General features: G+C 35.7%; 1 protein-coding gene across 1 annotated transcript in view; it reads right to left on the bottom strand.

Annotated features, from left to right (window-relative positions):
* Positions 1–11,220: 11,220 nt before the first annotated feature.
* Positions 11,221–24,233, bottom strand: part of LOC149806272 (cytokine receptor-like factor 3) — a 63,473-nt gene continuing 50,460 nt past the window's right edge. Inside the window, exon 8 of the mRNA XM_089951222.1 lies at positions 11,221–21,852. Within this exon, the coding sequence (XP_089807348.1) occupies positions 21,572–21,852 (281 nt within the window). The 3' untranslated portion in view covers positions 11,221–21,571. The remainder of the gene's footprint in view (positions 21,853–24,233) is intronic.

The raw sequence follows: 24,233 nt of genomic DNA, 5'->3' as shown, positions 1-24,233 counted from the left end.
TAGGAAAAATTCCAGTAGCTTCACGCAGTCATGCTTTGGTGCGGGGGTGGGGGTGGGGGCTTTTTGGTGGGGGGAGGGGGCTGGTTCTGCTTCCCCTCTTCCGATCAGCCCTTGGTTTGTTATGCACTCAATATCTCAGATTCCATCCGACCTACGCTTATGCATAGACCACGATTTTCATGTGCAGATTGGCAGATTAACTTGAAAAAGGTGGTCAGCACACGTCATAAAACCCACCAGTAGTCAATCTAAAGCTCAGATGAACTTTAAGACGTAAGGTTAGGGACTGAATAACATTTTAAAAATATATCAGAATTTGTAGTTAATACACTTTTTAAGAAAGCATGAACTTTGTCATCTTCAAACAGCTCTAGTTTGTGTTTGCCAGTCGTCAAGTCTTATTAATTAGGCAAATAAATTAGCATTGATATGATTTAGATTCTAAGAAACATATTTTATACAACAATTTTTAAATACAAATTTGGTTTGAGATTTTGAATTCATAACCTGGTCTTAGTAATAAATATTAGATATTCAATGACAACAAAGCTGTGGATAGTGAAACCATGAATGCTATTAAATGACAACAGGACGATGGATAGTGTTGCCTTGATTGCTATTCAATGACAACAAGACCGCGGATAGTGTTTCCTTGAATGCTATTGAATGACAACAAGACCTTGGATAGCGGGGCCTTGATTGCTATTAATTGACAAGACCGTGGTTAGTGTTGCCTTGATTTTTAAACAGGCAAAATATATTTGAACGGAAACCCGGTTAATGGAGCACCATACACAAGCAGAATCACATATAGTAAATGTATACAAATAAATGTGACAATAAGTATAACCTTTTGAACCAATCATATTTCGGCGTTGACGTGTGTGCCACATAGTTTACCTATTTTTAAAATATAGTCGCTTGTATACGATGTATGTGCAGTGAAGAAGACAATGTCTAATTCTTCCATGGAACAGGATTCCTAAAGTTGAATCTAGTTATTGGTAAATAAGAACTTATTTGCGAATCTACCATTGTTTTTTAATTAAAGAAAGGATGTATCGTAGAGTCGCAAACATGGTACATGTAGCTCTTTTCACCGGTTGTCACATGAGCTCGGACTTGTCTCAATAATAAAAATTCGCGAAAATCGCACGTTTCGGAGCCCGTAACTTACATTTGGCAGAATGCAGAAAAGTCAATATGGCTTGATGAATAAAAAAAAAATATCTCAGGAGTAAAACAAGCCATAGAGTATGGTCGTGTGCCTTTAAAGACAGAAATAGCAGAAGGAAATCGAGGGTCATGGGTGGAACGAGGTATTTGGAAGTTACGTACCTTCTCTCTTATATAGTAAGATAAGAGAGGGTCCTATATCAGAACGGGTCATGGAGGTAATCTAAGGTATTTTTGTCACTCTGTGTGATTTTTTCCTTCAGATTATTGTTTTTCTTTTCTCAACATCATGCTCGCGTCGAGCACCTGTGGACCCTCTCCACACACACACACTGAAGTAACAGCGTGCTTTAAAAGTGCACTCAAACCGGTGTACACCCTCAGATATCGGTAGAGATAAAGTTGCCTCCTCCCCCTCCCCAATGTTAATGGCACATTAACACGTGCAAGGTTATATCCACCTAGGTAAATTTAGTAAACTGTCGTCTCCAGCGATACTTTACGGAGCTTGACCTGGCAGGTAATTTTAGTAAACTATCTTCTCCAGTGGCTGAACTGGTCTGGTCTGGTCTAGGCAGGATTCTTACCGTCGCGAATCTGGCATGCTAACAACTGTGCCACCATGGCTACCTCAATCATATCTTTAGAAATATGCTGCTAATATATTTTGAAAATTTGCTTTTATGGCTTGATCTTACTGATGTACCTTGTACGATGGTGTCTTTTATCTTTTATTTCTCATTGATTATATATAAATATAATGCACCCTCGATAACTAATTGCTGGGTCGTCATGCGGGTGTGTCAATTATGCAAAATGCTTATACCAGTGACAATGCATCTTTTGGGGGGTTTTGAGTTAATGCGTGCTGGCAAGGCAATTGTTGCCTTAACCCGCCTACCCCGGTTAAAGTCTCGATAAGGAATGAATTAAAAATATCCTCTAACATGTATGATAATGTGTACACACACACACACACACACTGTTGGCGAAGCCTTTGAATAGGCCTAATCACAAAAGCCAAATTCGCAATAAAATCAACGTGAAAGTCGCCAACCACTGCAACTCAACTGGACATTCAGAGTCCTTCTATATGCTACCGATCGCATCAAATCTGAGGTGGATCGACATAGAACACACATGCAAGGAACGGTACTGGATACTACAATTAAAAACGCATGGAGAGTTCGGTCTAATGCAAAATCTAATCATGCCGTTGCAGTCAAAATTACAGCCAGCCATCAGTTTTTCACCCGTACGCAAATATTGCAACAATATTTAACTATGTAAATGCATTTATTATTATAAATAAACAATTCTCTCATGTCTTTCCTGTATAACCTTGATTCATAACTCATACCCGGATGTAATTTCTTTACCAAATCGATTAGTTGGTGTTGATTTCTCATAACGCTGTTTCCTTCCTTTGTGCGTAGCTTGATATTAGATCAAAACAAGTGGTTCTTATTGTGATAGACACAGCATTCAGATCCTTAATTACTGTACCAACTTTAAAAGAAAAAATATTTTTAAATCTCTTATTGCCCTAGTGATTCTAACATGTAGTTGTATAGTTTTGTTTCCGTAGGTTTTGTTTAGTGTTTGCTTTGTGCATGGAAGATATTTATTTCCCTGATAAAGAACTTATTGAGCTTGAAACGATATGACATTCTAACATCAGATTCACGCCCAAAGGTAATAATATCGATTAACAGTATATTGTTTAATCAATATATGAAGAGACCCATACAATCTGAGAATAATCAGCCAAACATATGCATAAATCAATACAACTCTACTTTTCGCTGATAAAAAATTAAAATAATTCATACATATGTTGAGGTTTTTTTGTAAGAACTCTGTTTCAACAAATCAAAAAGGAAGTTTTCCGCAGTTTTACACTAAACTTGGTCGCACTGATTTATTGCTTTGATTGCCAATACATTTACAGTTTGTACTGATTATGTGTAAATGCTCTTTACTGTTGTTAAAGTTGTTGTTGTTTTTGTAGGGTTTAACGCCATTTTTCAGCACACGATAGGTTATACATGGCGGCCAGTATTAATGGTGGAGGAAGAACCCGGGAAAACCCCAGAAAGAACCACCGACCCACGAGAAGCTACTAGCAAGCTTTCTCACATACCCACATTGGCTGAATCCGAGACTCGAACCCACGCAAACAGGTGAGATGGCAGTGATCCGTAACGGAGAACGCTTTAGACCACTCGGCCACTTGGGGCCCCCCTGTTATTAAAGAACATATGTGAAACGTGCATTTCACTATTAATATAAAGACATAAATGTAAATGAATTCACTATAGTTGGTACTTCCTAGGTTACAAATAGTTTGTATTGTTACTGTTGGGGCCTATGCAATGGTCTATTTATGTGTTCGCTAGAATTACCATATTTTAATATCGTACGTATAATACTGCAAGGAGAAAATGATATTAATTAAAGAGATCATTTTACGACATGATTCAGTCAATTCATCATTTTTACACTCAATGGGTTTAATTCAAAGCTGTCGTCGTAAGCTGACTCGTTTTTATCGCGACATTTCAAGTCTAAGCTGCTGTTCTGAACCATAGTAAAATTTGAGACTTCAGCCTATTACAGAAAAAAATCTTAGATTAACAAATCCTTTGAAGAGACTGGCGCTCTATTGTCCGAAAATAATTGTTAGGAATTAAAGGTAAGACCATTTATTCTTTGTACCTGCAGGGTGTTGAAGCCAACTGTGATATTCTTGAGCGATGTTTTTTTTTAATTATCTTCAACTTTAGCCACTGCGGTGGCCTGATTGAATTGAGATCGATGCTGGTTTTTTGGAGTTCAAACCAGACACCACTGGAATAAGTTTGGTGTAAATCCCATTCATTCATTTTATTCAACGTGGAAGCCATATTGTATGACTGTGAGGCACCGTTTTTATTAAGAGGCAACTAGCTACGATACGATGTATGTTCCTGAAAATCCTATGTCGTCAACAATTCTAGACGACATAGGAGGTGTAGTGAAGACAAGATTTTTATGACAGCAGCCATACTTGAGGCTACTGGTTTGTTTCTTACATACCCACACTAGCCAAGCCTGAGACTCAAACCCACACAGAGATGGCAGTAATCAGTAAAGGCAAGTGCTTTAGACTACTTGGCCACCCAGGGCCCCTATTTGTGTGTAAAACTACTGTAAATCCAACACAATGAATTTCCTCGGCTGATAATTATTCCGATCCCAAGTGATTAGATCAACTGTTAGTCTATTAACATCTGATCCAAGTGATTAGATCAACTAATAGTATATTAACATCTGATCCAAGTGATTAGATCAACTATTAGTCTATTAACATCTGATCCAAGTGATTAGATCAACTAATAGTCTATTAACATCTGATCCATGTGATTTGATTGCTCATTAAATCTATTTACTTCTGATCTGAACCAACTGACTAGACTGATTAGAAGTATATTGACTTCTAATCCTAATTATAGTGCAAGTAATACATGTCATGCAGGCATTCAGTACTATATATTTCAGCAGTGGGAGTCATTTTTCGGAATCTGATTACACATACCTTTAGGTGGCAATTATTCACTTCATTTGAAACTTAAACTGAAGAAGAAGTGGATGGGCACAAAAGAGAAGAAAGCAAAGTATAACATCAGCCTGTTGAAAGATGCAAAACTAAAGAAGAATACAGGCTGACGCTTAACAACAAGTACCAAGTGCTACAAGAACTAAGATGAGGAAGACAGTGAGAATAACAGATGGCAGAAAGTTAAGGAGGCAGTAAAATCATCATGCCAAGAAGGTCCCATGAAACACAAGCAGAAAGAATGGATTTCAGCCGAAACATTGCGCAAAATCCAGGAGCGGAAACAGAAGAAAGCAACAATAAATAGCAGTAGAACAAGAGCTACAAAAGTAAAGGTACAAAAAGAGTACACTGACGCCCACAGAGAAGTGAAAATAAGCATAAAGATAGACAAGAGAAACTACGTTGAAGGACTGGCAGCAGAGGCAGAAGAAGCGGTCGGAAGTGGAAACAAGAAGATGTACGACATCACCAAGAAGCTGTTCGCCAAGTACAGCAAAACAGAGAGACCCGTAAAGGACAAGCAGGGAAAGACCATAGCAAGTACAGGACACCAAATATCTAGATGGGCAGAACATTTTGAAGAACTGTTGAACAGGCCGCCATAACTGAAGCCCCCAGAAATCCACCAAGCCAACGCAGATCGCATACGCTGTGACAATCCCACCAAAGACGAGATCAGGAAAGCCATCATCCAGCTGAAGAACGACAAAGCAGCTGGACCTGATGACATCTCAGCAGAAGCCCTCAGAGCAGACCTAGAGGCTTCAGTGGAAATATTATATCCCGCTTTGAGAAGATCTGGGAGGAAGAAGAAATACCGACTGACAAGAAGGAGGGATACCTCATCAAGATCCCCAAGAAAGGCGACCTCAGCAATTGATCCAACAAACACACGGAATCACACTCATGTCAGTACCAGAGAAAGTCTTCAACCGGGTCCTCTTGGAAAGGATGAAGGAGGCAGTCGACCCACAGTTACGAGACGAGCAAGGAGGCTTCCGGCAGAACAGATTGTGTACGGACCAAATAGTTACTCTTCGCATTATAGTCGAGCAATTGTTGGAGTGGAACTCTACGCTCGACATCAAGTTTGTCGATTATGAAAAGGCATTCGACAGCGTGGACCGAGAGACACTCTAGAAACTTTTTCGCCACTACGGCATCCCAACCAAGCTGGTGAACCTGATCAAGAACGCTTACAACGGAATGTCCTGCCGAGTCATTGATGCAGGACAGCACGCAGACAGCTTCCTAGTGCGGACTGGCGTGAGGCAAGGCTGCTTGCTGTCGCCGTTTCTCTTCCTTCTCGCAATCGAATGGATTATGACGTCCACCAATGAGCGGAGAAATGGGATCCATTGAACATTGTGGAGTCAACTTAAGGACCTAGATTTTGCCGATGACCTAGTGCTCTTGTCCCACAGTCATCAGCAAATGCAGGACAAGACCGACGTACTGGCAGTCACATCAGCACAGGTTGGCCTCAACATCCACAAAGACAAGACTAAGATCCTCAAGATCATTTATGTCAGTAATAACTAAGTCACACTACATGCAAGTCCCCTGGATGAAGTGGAGTCCTTCACGTACCTGGGCAGCATTATCAACCAGCAGTATGGCACAGACGCAGACGTTTAGGCAAGGATCAGAAAGGCAAGTGCAGCTTTCATAGAGCTCAAGAATATCTGGAACTCCAAAGAAATTTCCTTGACTACCAATATCACACTGTTCAACTCCAACGTGAAGTCAGTCCTGCTGTATGGAGCAGAGACCTGGAGAACCGCCAAGTCGACCATAGGGGTGACGGGCAAAACTAACTAATTCACGTTATTTGGATCCTCATACATCCATATTCCTTTGTGAGGTCATTATTTACAAACCCCAATAAATATATGTGGCAAAAGCAATGATAAAGGTTTGATCCAATACAAGCTGGATTGAACATTGCATGAATTTATGTCAGCAATAACAGCTGTGCATGTTGAAAAACATTCATATAACCCAGTTATTTTTTAAAATAAACCAAACATACACTTCTCTTGACCTAGTTTAGTACCAAACATACACTTCTCTTGACCTAGTTTAGCACCAAACATACACTTCTCTTGACCTAGTTTAGTACCAAACATACACTTCTCTTGACCTAGTTTAGTACCAAACATACACTTCTCTTGACGTAGTTTAGTACCAAACATACACTTCTCTTGACCTAGTTTAGTACCAAACATACACTTCTCTTGACCTAGTTTAGTACCAAACATACACTTCTCTTGACGTAGTTTAGTACCAAACATACACTTCTCTTGACCTAGTTTAGTACCAAACATACACTTCTCTTGACCTAGTTTAGTACCAAACATACACTTCTCTTGACCAAATTTAGTACCTAGACAGCATTATAAAAGTCCATCATGATCAATAATTTTCATCTGGAAATATTTTGATCATATTTAAGGTGCAGATAATTCAGTAATAAGGACTGAATACACTTTGGTTCAACTATATTAGTAACATTTAGAACAACAATTAATATTTGAGCATACATGATCACGTTGACATACACTTTAACACATCAGACTGACTATTCGTCAATATACTTTTAGTTCTGTTTCTGCTTCTTTTTTGACTTCGGATATCTTTACTTTCTTTAGTGAATGCTTCGTCGGTACAATGCTGAAGATTTTTGTAAATATACACAATGAGACTTTACAAGCACAGATATTAACTGAGGTATATATCATAGTCACATTTGAAGAAAAAAAAATATTTTCTTCTTATTTAGATTTTAAAGTAATACATTAAAGAAATTATGAGACCTCACTGAAAGACTGAGACATGGAGTAATTATAACCAAACCCCTTATTCTTGAATGTTTTGAAGCTGAAAACACACAGAAAGCACAAATTCCTCAGAATGAAATAAGAAATCACAAGTTTAGAGATGTTCCCGTTACCCATAATGTAGAATTAGTTTTGTAATCACTTCTGACCTATGTGAAGTCTATAATGTAATCACTCCTGTTGATATGTGAAGTCCACAATTTAATCACTCCTTTTGCTATGTGAAGTCTATTGTTAGAGTATGTGCTCTTTAAGTAACAGAAAAGAGTGAAGACAACAAGCTTTGTAAAATTTAACAAATAATTTATTTCCCTAGAATATAAAGCAAAAAAATGAGAAAAAAGAACTTTAAAGTTTGACGAATTAAATCCAAAAAAAATCCAAGAATTAAAAAACACAAGTCCTATCAATGAAAAGTTCTAAGTGAATCTCAATTCAAATCCCGATGAAATTCAAGATGAAAGGCGATGACGTCTGTAATAGTTAGCACTGTACTGATGTGTCAACAGTCTCTAGTTGAATCACAGAAAATATTATTCCAGTTTTGAATTCCGTATAAAATCCAGTAAATATCTTTGTCCAAGTATTATATCAGAGCACTACTGTATTTCCAGGGGAAAAAATCTTTTGAATTCAATAATTTAAGGAAAATAAAAATTCAGCTCAAACTGGTCACAACATAATACAACGTGTCAGATGTTAAAGCACAGCTGACTAACCTTTATCAAAAAAACATCAGTTATAAGACTAATTAAGATGCAAAACAGATTCCCGGATGAAGTCAATAGTTCATCCTTCTTGAAAAAAATAAAAGTTAGTTTAATAATTGCCACATGCTTCAAATCACATAGTCCAGTTATGACCTTGACTCAACTTAATGATTCTTATTCTGAGAAAGAATTTTAAAAAATCAGAAAAAGGTGTTTACCAAAACTGTGACTGATTTTAAGGCCAGAAACTAGATACAATGTTTCTATTATTAGTTATTTACAGCTATGAAATAAATGCTAAAAAATATTTTAAAGAATCAATCAGGTCAAACAGAACTAATATGTAATGGAATAAAAAATATTTTAAAACTAACATACAAACAATTAATTTAAATATACATGACACTATAATGTAATCACTCCTGGTGCTATTGTGAAGTCTATAATACAATCACTCCTGTTGCTATGTGAAGTCTGTAAAATAATCACTCCTATCGCTATGTAAAGTCTATAATGTAATCATTCCTTTCTCTATGTGAAGTCTATAATATAATCACTCCTTTCTCTATGCGAAGTCTATACAATAATCACTCCTATCGCTGTGTGAAGTCTAAAATGTAATCACTCTTTTCTCTATGTAAAGTCTATAAAATAATAACTTGTATCGCTATGTGAAGTCTATAATGTAATCAGTCATTTCTCTATGTGAAGTCTATAATGTAATCACTTCTATCGCTATGTGAAGTCTATAATATAATCACTCCTTTCTCTATGTAAAGTCTATAATGTAATCACTCCTGTTGTTATGTGAAGTCTATAATGTAATCATTCCTTTCTCTATGTGAAGTCTATGAAGTAATCACTCCTTTGTCTATGTGAAGTCTATAATATAATCACTCCTTTCTCTATGTAAAGTCTATACAATAATCACTCCTTTCTCTATGTGAAGTCTATAATGTAATCACTCCTTTCTCTATGTAAAGTCTATAATGTAATCACTCCTGTCACTATGTGAAGTCTATAATGTAATCACTCCTTTCTCTATGTGAAGTCTATAATATAATCACTCCTTTCTCTATGTGAAGTCTATAATGTAATCACTCCTTTCTCTATGTAAAGTCTATAATGTAATCATTCCTTTCTCTATGTGAAGTCTATGAAGTAATCACTCCTATTGCTATGTGAAGTCTATAATGTAACCATTCCTTTCTCTATGTGAAGTCTATAATGTAATCACTCCTGTCACTATATTAGGTTTATAATGTAATCACTCCTGTCACTATATTAGGTTTATAATGTAATCACTCCTATCGCTATGTGAAGTCTATAATGTAATCACTCCTTTCTCTATGTGAAGTCTATAATGTCATCACTCCTTTCTCTATGTAAAGTCTATAATGTAATCACTCCTATCGCTATGTGAAGTCTATAATGTAATCACTCCTTTCTCTATGTGAAGTCTATAATATAATCACTCCTTTCTCTATGTAAAGTCTATAATGTAATCACTCCTGTCACTATGTGAAGTCTATAATGTAATCACTCCTTTCTCTATGTGAAGTCTATAATGTAATCACTCCTTTCTCTATGTAAAGTCTATAATGTAATCATTCCTTTCTCTATGTGAAGTCTATGAAGTAATCACTCCTATCGCTATGTGAAGTCTATAATGTAACCATTCCTTTCTCTATGTGAAGTCTATAATGTAATCACTCCTGTTGTTATGTGAAGTCTATAATATAATCACTCCTTCTCTATGTGAAGTCTATAATGTAATCATTCCTTTCTCTATGTGAAGTCTATGAAGTAATCACTCCTATTGCTATGTGAAGTCTATAATGTAACCATTCCTTTCTCTATGTGAAGTCTATAATGTGATCACCCCTGTCATATGGGAAGTCTATAATGTTATCACTCCTGTCAGTATGTGAAGTCTGTATGACTTGTCCAGAACCATTTGATGGATTTATAAGAAAGCTGGTACGATTATTAAGACTGACACAATGACAAATACAACTTCTGTAATTTTACGATAATGAATATTACCAACACATGTACTAAATGAATTAATAATTGCTTTGGTCAACCAGCCTGCTTCAGTTATTGTCCCAAGATGAAAAAAACCGAACACTTGCAACAACATGTGACAAGGATGCATACACTTTTTGACACAGAATAATGAAGTTGCCCCCTTCCCCTTTCCCAAACAAGAAGTCTGTATCTTGTAAATGTAGCGTATACAGTGCAACTCGGCAGAAGAAACACACATGCAGTCAGGCACTGCACTTACTGATGTATCTGTTCTTTTATTCCTCTAGTTACATTTTAATGGCTTATTTGGATTTGGATTTCAATTTTTTTTTTAAACATAGCTTTAACAATTTTTCAGTTACATCACTATAATGTCTGCAGAGTGTCAGTTTATAGTGATGTCTATTGCTGGGGCATCGTGCTGCAGACATGTAGCATGATGTCCCACCCAGTCACTTTATTCTTACACCAGGCCGATCAGTCCTAACACTAACCTCTTACTGCTGAGCACCTAGCGAGGCAGCTGCTAGTACCAATTTTATCAGTCTTTAGTATGATTCAGACAACATTCAAACCAGTGGTCTGCCACATCCAAGGCAGATGCTCTAACCACTAGGCCACCGAAGCGGTCTTAATGGCCTATTACTATATTGTATCAGAGGCTGTGATTTCGGACTGGAGTTAGAGTTTCATGAACACATGGCTAAAGCTGATCAAAAGCTCCTGCTTAATCAAGATTTGACATGTGACAAGTTTCTGACTGTGAATGGAAGAAAAATGAATAGATGGATAGAGGTTGAACTTTATGTCATGAATATGCAAAGAATTATAATATTAAAAAAGAAAGGGCATGAATAAAGAAAAAAGTTCAACAAGATTTATTTCATTTTTCTTTAAAGGAGAAAGCACCAACTAAATAGCATGTGACATTCTGCTTACAAATTATGGACAAGTCTACTAAGACATAATTACTTGATGTTTATCAGCACAGCCACCATGATGTAATAAAATAGCTTAACATAAAACATGTATTCAGCTACATCTAAAAATATAAATGCAGAAAAATATCTGGAAGCAAAATTTAAAGCAGGATTTTTATCATCTGCTACAAGCCAATAGCAAAACTATTTGTGCAGACTTAACAAAGTTGTTACATAATTACATGAACAATAAATTGTAACTTCCTGTCAAAGTAAATGTATGTAGAATACAAAAACTCATTATAACTGCATAAAATTGTTAAATTCCAGCTGAAAATAAAGAATTACACAAGAGTTTATGCCCCTAATTAAGTGAGAACAGTTTATAAACAATACTACGGTTTAAGTTTAAAACAGTTTTAAAATAAATTTAACTTGGGCATATAATGGTCATTCTGTGATAAATTTAACTTGGGTACATAATGGTCATTCTGTATTCATCCTGAGGGCATCTGTATGTTGAAGTGCATGTCTCATAAATGTAAATGTATTCATGAAATGCAAATGTGCCACCAAACAGCTTGATAAATTACAAATCCCCATGCATTCCAAGACCAAGTCTAGTCCAACAGAACAGTACAACAAGGGTCACAATGGATGTCATATACATTAAAATTCTTTGTTTTTATTGCACATATAAAGTTGAGCTAAAAGAATTTTAAATCTTGTACATATGACCTTTGACCCCATCAAAGGTGCCCCATGGGCGATGGCCAAGAATTATAACTCACACAAGACATCACCACAGGGACATAACAGCCAAAACCTTTATGAAATTATGCTCCGCTGTTTTGTAAATGTGGTAATGGACAGACAGAAGGAGGGTATCGCAATATCCTAGACACATTTTAAAAAGTTTGGATATAACCAGACAATTTGAATGACAGACGGAGGACATCACAATATCCCTGACACATTTTAAAAAGTCTGGATATAACCAGACAATTTGAATGACAGCAGGAGGACATCACAATATCCTAGACACATTTTAAAAAGTTTGGATATAACCAGACAATTTGAATAACAGAAGGAGGACATCACAATATCCTAGACACATTTTAAAAAGTTTGGATATAACCAGACAATTTGAATGACAGAAGGAGGACATCACAATATCCTAGACACATTTTAAAAAGTTTGGATATAACCAGACAATTTGAATGACAGAAGGAGGACATCACAATATCCTAGACACATTTTAAAAAGTTTGGATATAACCAGACAATTTGAATGACAGAAGGAGGACATCACAATATCCTAGACACATTTTAAAAAGTTTGGGGATAACTAGACAGATGGAAAGACAGGTTTTAAAGTACTTGCTCCAACTACAATAATAGTGGGGGCAAGTAAAGTAAGTAATTTGGGTCAATGTCACATCTATACTAGTTTAGAATAAAATAACTGCAATAACTACTTTTAAGGGAAAATGTCAATACTGGTCTTTATTCAACTAAAATGAACATTTATGATAGGGATGTTTCAAGCACTTTAACTTTGGGAACACTTAAACATTATACAAAAATTGTGTAAAATAGATGAGCACATTCTTTTCTAAATGATTAAAAATATATATATTTATATTTATATATATGAACCAACTAAAGATCACCATGATTTATCATTCTAATAGAAAAGCATGCTGTGAACAAATCATCTTTTGTTCCATGGTGACATATATTACATCACAATTCCCGCTGAAACACTTCTTTCATAAGTAAACAGAAATATACTGCAGAAGTAGAGTTGGCATTACTTAAACCCTTTGGTACATGCAAATTATTAATCACATAGTTTAAGGAAGACATAAAACACTGTACATGGCTTACATATATGACAAATCAAGGTGGGAATTCCTGTACAATTAATTTACAGCTAATGTTTAAGGATAAAATGTTTTTATGCTAGAGGCAAATGCTTGCGTTGAGATGAAATGACCAAGATACAGAGGCTTGGGTGAGATAAAGAGCAGTAAAACAAACGCAAACAGAAAATTAAAGAAAAACTGATATGTGAAATGTAAGATACCAGCTGAAATGATATGTTACCTGACTAGTTAATTTAGGTATGAAAACTCCACAGAAATGTAGAAAATAAATCTTAAACGCTGGCTGCCATGAAAACCTGATGGTTGCTATAAGGGACAAAATATCATGCATTATTTATATACAGTAGCATCTATGAAGAACATGACTACAATAATTCATAGATGAGAATCAGGGATGTGGAGAAGGTGGTGTGTGGAAACAAAGTAATACTTATCAAAAAACACATACTGTATATTCTAGATGTGCTAAGACACAAGAAAACATGTACCACAAGTTTGCTGGAATCTTGCCAATCTGTTTTCATAATTTAGGCTGACCAGCTTGGTACAGTCAAACCCATCAATGCTATCATGGTACAGTCATGCCCATCTACAGTCACCAGTCCTTATATGTATTGCTACAGTCAAACCCATCAATAGTTATCATGGTACAGTCATGCCCATCTACAGTCACCAGTCCTTATATGTATTGCTACAGTCAAACCCATCAATGCTATCATGGTACAGTCATGCCCATCTACAGTCACCAGTCCTTATATGTATTGCTACAGTCAAACCCATCAATAGTTATCATGGTACAGTCATGCCCATCTACAGTCACCAGTCCTTATATGTATTGTTACAGTCAAACCCATCAATGCTATCATGGTACAGTCATGCCCATCTACAGTCACCAGTCCTTATATGTATTGCTACAGTCAAACCCATCAATAGTCATCATGGTACAGTCATGCCTATCTACAGTCACAAGTCCATTTTATCTGTATTGGTACAGTCAGACCCATCAATAGTCATCATGGTACATTCAAACCCATCTATAGTCATCATGATACAATCTGACCTGTCCACACTCATCACAGTACAGACTCATCTAGAGTCATTATGGTACAGTCAAGTCCATCTACAGTCATCAAACTTTTTAAAACCATTGATCGCAAGCATAAAAGTCCTTGCTGATAAAATATATATCAATTTTTTAAAATATTAAAAATTATTTGCTGTATTTGTGATATATTAAGATATTCTATCCCATTCGTTGTTGTTTTTGTTGTTTCATATGAAAACATAGTTGGAATTAAGTTCATGACATCATGTTTTTGTCATCTCCAAGTCCATTATGTCATGAACCCAATTTGACCTTCATTGTTGAAAATAGCTCGTGCAGATTGCTATTTTGCAGAGGTGAATGCTTTGGCAGTCCTATATTGTCGTTACAGAAGTGAATGCTTTGGCAGTCCTATATTGTCGTTACAGAAGTGAATGCTTTGGCAGTCCTATATTGTCATTACAGAAGTGAATGCTTTGGCGGTCCTATTCTGTCATTCTACAAGTATGTTAACATGAAATACTTACAAATATCAGCAGAAAGACATTGGCAATCTTTTGGCAAAATCTGAAAGATGTTACTTAAAATATGTCCAATAAGGACACTGACCATTTGAGTCACCAAGATAGCCCTGTCATTTGCACAATGAGCTGAGTCGCTAAGAGAGTCACTAAGTATCCAACAAGAGGTGGAAACATAAGTGTATGAGAAAACCTGAAGTCAAATTTTCTATCACTGTTACCCTGATCTCACGGTCAAGAGGACAGCAACCAAGTTGCAGAATTGAATTATCATAGTTTTATAATGGTTCATCCCAAATATGAAGAAATTCAATCGGGCATTCAGGTAAACCAAAACCTTAAATCATTTTCTATAATTGTGATCTTAACACATGTTGCTTAAAAATTTTAAAATATGCAGAGTCTGTATAATGAAATGCCAATCAATTTAAAAACTTCTGCTGGATTATGCAATTGGTGTTATTTATCTTAAGAAACTTAATGGAGGGGATCATAAAAAAGATATATATTTCTTTTTTGTTTGAAAGTACAAACTGACCTCCCAACTTTAGCATATTTATATGGATAATGAGAAAAAAATGCCATGTTTTTTAAAAGGAAATTTTAAAGAGACAAAACAATATTTTGCAGGGGACAAAGTTTAAGCATCTAAAACACGTCAAACAAATGATGCTGGCATATTACTGGTACACACAGTCTGGATGAGATTTATCAGTTGTCACAGAATGCAGTTAATACATGGTGTTACTTCATCATACAAAGCATCGACTCTCGAATAAAATGTGTAGTCATATATTCAGGACATTTACCATGTATATGATACTTCATTTCCATGGGAATACTACATACAGTACATGTATTACATTTCCATGGGAATACTACATACAGTACATGTATTACATTTCCATGGGAATACTTGATACAGTACATGTATTACATTTCCATGGGAATACTACATATAGTACATGTATTACATTTCCATAGGAATACTATATACAGTACATGTATTACAATTCTGTGGGAATACTAAATACAGTACATGTATTACATTTCCATAGGAATACTACATGCAGTACATGTATTACATTTCCATGGGAATATTACATGCAGTACATGTATTAAGTTTTCAAATTTACTTACTAAGCCATACAAAATCTAATTAGACTTTATAAGCAACAATTTGTATGGCATAACACTAGTTGTTTGATAAGCAATTTATTTGTATGTAGCTGTGGTATAACACTGGCTTGATAAATCAGACCCCCAAATCTGTGTTGATACTGATGGATGATTTGTGGGTAAGATGTCACCTGTTCATTAAAATGTGCAACTATTTGCAGACAAGTCTGTCCACAACATATCAGTGTACATTTTAGACACTTAATGATACTTCTCACATTTCTTGAGTTACTGTCAGCTGAAGCGTTCTTTTAGTGATATGCACATGATACTTCCGGAACAGATCCTATGTGTGACAACTTGTAAGTCCAGGTAGAATAGCACAACCCTGTCTCCTGTGGCCATTTTGTGATTCGTGCTAGATATGGCTGTTACCAAATACCAGTAAGTGTCAGAATCAGAGGTCTCAAACATAAAGCAAATGGAGTTGTTTCCTGTGGCCTGCAATGACAGCAATCATTTGTAAATTAATTACTCATGCAATTTTTTTCTTTAGTAATGCCAATGTACTATTCCTCATGTGGTCCTTGTGGTGATTCAAGTTTGAGACCCCTGGTCTAAACTGTATGCAGGTGTTCCAGAGAGAGTTGCATGCAGCCAAATTGCACATTTTAATGAACAGGTGATGCCATACCTACAAATTGTCCATTGGTATCAACACAGATTTGGGGGCATGATTTATTAGACAGGTACAAGACATGTTGCTTGTTGATAAGTAATTAATGTGATGATAAACAAGGCTAACTGATGCATTATGACAGTTGGTCGATAGGCACACATTTTCCACCCTTCTCAGGAATGATATCAGGCACATATTCTCCACCCTGCTCAGGAATGATATCAGGAACACTAAGATCAACTATAACAATAATGGCCCCAAAGGTTATGATATAAATTGCTGAAACACTGGTACAATTGAAAACAAGCAAGTAAATCTGCTTTGTCTTTATCAGAACCATTGCTCAATAAAATTCCAGTTAAAAGCTAATCATGTTGAGTCACAACAGACAGTGGTAGCTAGCATAGAGTTCTGGACTTAATCTACAACTACATTCCTCTATCCTACCTACTTTGATAGTTTGCAGCCAAATGTGAAAAAATGTTACTATATTTACATAATTTTAATAAACCAAAACAAAATAAACTCAGGGATCACTCGTGGCTTCGCCAATGTTGCAAATTGCGATATGTTTCCTTATTGGCAATAAAATATAACATCTGGCATCTTTTTAGTGACAACATTTTTGGTTGTTAAAAATTTTATATACAGTCTTGGGTTTGGAGTTGAGAAACTGAAAGTCACCATGATAGGAAGCCCCAAACTTGGATATAAAATTGCACTGGAACCTATTGTTACATAAACAAATCCTTTGTTTATATTGACAAACCACCCTAACACGGCATTGTTATATTAATCCATTTATGCTGATGTCGGACCTTAGTACTTGTGTGCTGTAATATAACTCTAATAGCCATGCTACCTGACTAGCCACAATCGATCACCTCTGAAATCAGGAACAGGAATAACTACAATCTACCAGATGATGGCAGGTTTTTTCCTTTTTGAAACATTTAAAAGAAAAAAAGTTTTGCTGAAACTTAAACTGATTATCTTTGAACCATTGATCGTTCTCTAATATAATATACTAAGCAAATGAAAAAAAAATTCGGTCTGTCAATGTTGTACAATTATTTGATTTTGACACAGCAATGATAAACAGGCATTTGTCTGGTCCTTCAGAGAGGGCCTTTAGCAGCGCCTTCAATAACACATGAACCTTCATCAAAACAAGAATTTTGATCAAAGAAAGTCGGCAACAAACTGAATTAAAAGCACACTTTCATTTTTTGTAGTGATTGCAACATATTTATTGTGCCATGAACGTTTCCTATTTGCAACAAAAAAGTTCATGCTTACAATTTCTACCAATGGAGGTTTAAAACACCAATTAAAGTCCCAATATTTTGAAATAATAGATATCTGGCCATCGAGTTAAATGAAGGTGGTACATCTCGCATGAATGTTAAACATTTTAATTTGTTCATATGTTTTCATTTCTCTATAAATAGCTTCATCCCCTTGGTAGCCTCGGCATCATGGTAGTTGTTTCTGGCTGACCAAAATCTAGGTCAATTTAAGTACATGTAAATGTAGCATATAAACAACTATACAGCCATGTGCTACTAGGATAATATATATCAGAGTGAATTGTTTGTTGACAATGGGATATTGATCAAACGAGGACAACCATTTTTTATATAAATATGTTTTACTTGTGTTTTCTAATGGGATTAGACTGATACATGAATTTTCTAACATAGGATCTAATACTTGAATTCATGGATTTTTCATATGCATGTGTATTATTTAACATGTTGTGGAGTGTACTACACAAATGTATGCTGTCAATATACAAGTATTTCAGATTAGGCCTAGTTGTCTTCATTTAATCTAAATTTCCATTTTTTTCTCTCTGCATAAATCCTAGTCACTGACGACAGATCATCTCTTAAAAATTTCACTTGTATTCAAAATTTCAATTATTTTCAGCCCCCCCCCCCCTTATCTAAACATCTGCTTATGTCAACAATATTACCTTGGTCCCAATGACGTTCAGGTAAACGATAGTAATGTATTATGAAAATGGTGACATTTTTTTAAAATTGGCAACTAAAATAGTGAGGTTGGCAATTTTATGGCAACAACTTTTTAAAAGCCAGCCTGTCAACTCCATACCAAATGAAATCTGGGCAAAGAAGATGATATTGGAACTGGAAATGATGGAAAAAACAGATGATTTTAGCGTTTTCAATATGGTTTATATTTAGTCAAATTCTGTCAAAAGGTTGGATAAATCAATACTCCAATTACACTGTCACCAACATTTTTATTAGGTGCTCTTTCTTTTAAAACTGCAAGACTTGTATACATATGACAGAAAGGTTTTGTATGAACAACATATGATGAGCAAATGGTCAAAACTCTTAACAGTTCCTTTTTTTAATTTTTTACATTAAACATCTGATGAGCAAATGGTCAAAGTGATCATCAGGTTTTACATGAATGACATCTAATGCTGTTGTTGTTCTTTGGGGTTTAAGTCCATTTTACAGCACAAGAAAGGCTACACATGGCAGCCAGTATGACTAGTGGGGGAAGAACCTGGAAAATCCTGGTAAGAACCATTGACCCATGGAAAGCTATTGGCAAGCTTTCTCATAGACCTATATTTGCCGAGCCTGAAACTTGAATCCACATGGACACAGGTGAGATGGCAATGATCAGTAAAGGCAAGCATTTTAGACCACTTGCCCACCCGGAATCCCAATACATCTAATGAGCAAATGGCCAAAACTAGCATCAACATGAATAAAATCTAACTAGCAAATGGAAAAAGTGATCATCAGGTTTTATATGAATGGCATCTAGGAAGCAAATGGTGAATGCGATCAACAGTTTTACATGAACAACATCCAATGAGCAAACAGTCAAAATGCCATCAGATTTTACATGAACGACATCTGATGAGCAAAGTCAAACTGCCATCAGATTTTACATGAACGACATCTGATGAGCAAATGGTCAAAACAATCAACAGGTTTTACATGAAAGACAATTACAAGGACATGTGATTTAAAACAAATTATTCCAAAAAATCATCTGGTACATATTCCCATAACAACTGTGTAGAAATCAAAAGTAGCATTTTACAGCTTGTACTTACAAATGATAAGTATAATGCCATAAGCTTAAAGAGACCCGACAAGAGCACAATTAACTCAGAAAGCTAATAAACATCTTTTTCTGCAGTACATTAATCATCACTCATTTTGATGGCATTTCGTTTTAACATTTATTGTGCATTCATTTACTGGATACGTCTTAATCTTTACATGATAACTTTCTTTCTACTGCAGTACCATTTTAGTAAGCAAATCCATTTTACTACCTGTCAAAGAAAATAAGCCAAACAGCACTGTTGTTCATTATAAACTGAGAAATAATTGTGACGGTCTGAAATTCTAATTAGATCATCTACTTATAAATACCAATATGTCTGACAAGTGGTTTTGGATTCACTATACAAAACTGGAAGTAAAACATGGAAAAGGAGACCATATCCTATTTTCATTTAGGACCAGTCAGGTATCATAAAAAGTCTTTTGGCGAACACCCCATGCTGATATAGCCGACCATTTGAGTAAGTAAACAATATTTTCAAGATAGCCACCATGGTGACCATATTGAGGGTTAGTCATTTTCATTTAGGACCAACTAAACACAGTAAGAACCATTCTGATGAAAATGATGTGTCCACATGACTAAGAGGAGAACCAAAATTAAGATTATACAGATGGTTACATACCAGATGTCAGATCAATACCATTTAAATTTAGGATCAACAAAACATTATAAGAAGTTATTTAGTGAAAACCATATACTAGAGCAGCATTCATGTAGGAGTAGTCATGACAACAATTTCAAGCTGGCCACTGTGGCAGACATATTAGACATTAGACTAGATGCAGATTCATTTAGGACGAACAAGACACCATGGGAAGTCTTCCTGTGAAAACACCATATCAGTATGATTTTCCATCCAGAAGAAGTTGTAGTAACAAGATGGCCACTCTATGGCAGCGATACTGAATGTCACTATTTCCAATCAAAACTAACTAGCCATTATAAGAAATCTTTTGGTGAAAACCCCATGTAATTCTGACTTTCTGGAGTTGTTATAACAATAATTTCAAGATGACCACTACTGTGGCAACATTGGACAGCAGAGCAGTACATTTTTTTTCATTTAGGACAACCTAGACATCATAAGAAGCCTACTGGTGAAAATCCTGTGCTGATGTAACCATCCATTCAGGACAAGTAGCAATAACAAGATTTTCAAGCTGGCCACTGTTACAGTCATATTATTTGTCCTAGCAGCACCATTTTCATTTAGGATCAACTAGAACAGGAGATGAATGTGTGTGTAAAATGTCATGGCAATTCTCTAAGAAGTCTAGGCAAAGTAGTGATAAGATACTTTTGCTAATGGATATATGATTAGCAACAGATGAAAGACCAAGTTCTTCTGGTCTATGACTGGTAGAACTATGAAAGCATTAAGAAATCATGTAATGAATATGGGACTGATTTGTTTTTAAAATTGCACATGTACGGGACTAGGCTCATCAGGCATTTGTACAGCAAAAAATGGTAGTAGTCACCTGTATCAGGTTATCCAAATTGTACATTCCTGAGTAAGAAAACAGAGTTACACATTAACTGATGGATGCTAGATATAAGAACGATGTACCAGTCTCAGATCTGTGGCTATCCATGTGGTACAACCCTGAGTAAGAATACCAAGTTACATGTTAAATATGTGTTTTAAACGTGTTAAATACATTCTCAGAATACTCTAAAACCTTTTTGGTATTATGATACATTAATTAATAGATCATGTGATAAAACTGACTTGAATCCAGTTATAACCTTGAAATTCCAAAATGCATGAAAAGTCAATATGGCAATATGCCTACTGGCTCTTTGCATGTTATATCAGTGGCACTATAAAATATTTTTCTATCTATGGACAAACATAAACTTTCAAACATAAAAATGCCCTGAATTTTAGCATCAAATATTTGTTATCCATACATTACTCAACACCAACCTTCCAGTCCTCATGACTAAACATCATAGCAAAATACAGATTTTTTGAGGCTGTTTCTCCCTCTAACATTGCCAGGCCAGATAACAATCCCCGAGTTCCATCTGACTGTCCTATCCTCCAATCAAATGTCACGTCTTTCTCCTCCACCTGCACACTGACACGCACCTTGCCATTGGGCAGGGATTCTGTTTCAAATGTGAGCAACGAGTTTCTGCTAAGGGCTGGAAGTTTTGTCTTCATCTCCTGACCATCAACAAATACAGAGCCTGTATAAAGGAAATAAATTCTTTTTAGAATGAACTAGCAATTTTTCTAAAGAATTTAAAAACTTTTTAATGAACATAAGCAAAATTGACAATTTTCTCTGTGGGTGCCCAAGTCAATAATGATGTATTTAATAAGACCAAGGTTCCTGAAAAGAAAATCTCCAGAATCAAAGACAGAAGTATGATTTCAGTGGAAAACTTAATATCTATTAATTTATATGAGTAGGGAAGAATTTTCTCTGGATAACTTGGCACATTATTAGGCTACATTAAAAAAAGAGTACAAATTAGTGACTGTTTTGTTTTCACACTCATCCTGGTGCCAAGAGTATAATATGATGAAATCTGTGATATCTGATTCAAGGATGTATACTGTATGTATTTGCTTACAAATCAAATCCAACAGCAATCAACATAGGTCCTTATCTGCCATATCATAATGCACCCACAGATCAGGGTCTATGGTGTTTCTTCTACTGATTACTCCTAACAAACTGCACAAACCCAGATCTGTTTGCATATTATACAATGGCAGATCTAGGTTTGTGCAATTTGCAGTTGGACTTGTCTTATAAGCAAGTATATACAACAGTTACTAGGCATGCATGGAAAGTAATGAAGTTTCAATAACTTAACTCAAAAGGTGTTTGAAAATGCAGCAAAGAGAATACATTTCAGTGACCTTGGCCGTGAATATATGACCCTGACAATAGATGCCATTTGAAAACTCTAGGTCTTAAACTACATGTAACAGAAAGATGCAAAACCAACAAGTTACAAAGTGAAAATTTAAGAGACACTTACAGCATTGTGAATTAAATCCCAAATAATCCTAAATGTCCAATCACAAATCCAAAAGCAAAGAATGCTCTAAATGAATTCCAACAGACTTGAATGTCCTCATGTAACACAATGATACAATCCAGAATATTTTTGAAGTTCTCAGTAATCCGAAATCAAGTGTTTTGGTCCAAAAAAGTCTAAAAGCATTTGTAATTCCAATGAATAATTTAAAAAAATAAATCCTCTCAAATTATATCAGAACATAAGGGCAAACCCTGATCATAGATTCCCAAAGATTGATATGAAACATGACTGAATAATTGTTTATCAAACCTCTCTTTATACATATATCACTTGACCTGTGTCACAATACAATGTTCTGGAAAACAAATGGCTTAAAAAACTGATAAATGACTTTGACCTTGAAGACTGGAGACTAAGCAAGGTATGCAACACAACTTCTAGTGATATGTAAGGGTTCCAAGCTTTTATCACTTAATCTAAAATATCTTTAAACTTATACAGCCAAACAAAATTGTGTCGCAAAACTTCAAAACACATATATTAATGTATCACCATGATAATGACGATAAAATCCTGTAAGTTATACATGATTTACCTTGTAATGATGATGCAGGAGTATACCAAGTTTCATTTCCCAAGTCCTGCATGACTCTGATGTTAAAGAACAGAAAGGACGGTGTGATGGAAAACATAAGATATTTACCCAAGAGCTTGACCATAAAGCACCACAAATAAGAGAGGTGAAAAAATGTCATCCCCTCATTTAAATGAATCTAAAGTTATAGAGTGGAATGGAACATGGGAGGAAAAATACTGACCTGTGATATTGACCTTAAGACAACATCCCAGATACAGCTATGACAAACCTAAAAATGTTATCTCTTTTTTTCTCAAACTGCTCTAACGTTATAGACTGGAAGAGCAGGTGTGACCAAAAACTTAAAATATTAATCTAGGACTATGTCCTTGATGATAGCACCTGCAATAAGGTATGCAACATACCATCACCTGCAATAAGGTATGCAACATACCATCTCATGATAGGGCATGAAACACACTATCACCTGCAATAAGGTATGCAACACACCATCACCTGCAATAAGGTATGCTACATACCATCACCTGCAATAAGGTATGCAACATCCCATCTCATGATAGGGCATGAAACACACTATCACCTGCAATAAGGTATGCAACACACCATCACCTGCAATAAGGTATGCTACACACCATCACCTGCAATAAGGTATGCAACATCCCATCTCATGATAGGGCATGAAACACACTATCACCTGCAATAAGGTATGCAACACACCATCACCTGCAATAAGGTATGCTACATACCATCACCTGCAATAAGGTATGCAACATACCATCTCATGATAGGGCATGAAACACACCATCACCTGCAATAAGGTATGCAACACACCATCACCTGCAATAAGGTATGCTACATACCATCTCATGATAGGGCATGAAACACACCATCTCATGATATGGTTTGTAATATACCATCTCACGATGAAATGTAAATATACCAATTTCATCCCTTTATCTCAAGTTGTTCTAAAGCT

Source organism: Sinohyriopsis cumingii, chromosome 2 (assembly GCF_028554795.1).
Source record: "Sinohyriopsis cumingii isolate HCF-2022 chromosome 2, ASM2855479v2, whole genome shotgun sequence".
NCBI classification, from domain to species: Eukaryota; Metazoa; Mollusca; class Bivalvia; order Unionida; family Unionidae; genus Sinohyriopsis; species Sinohyriopsis cumingii.
Note: the sequence above shows the minus strand (reverse complement) of the source record. Positions and strands in the feature narration are given on the sequence as shown.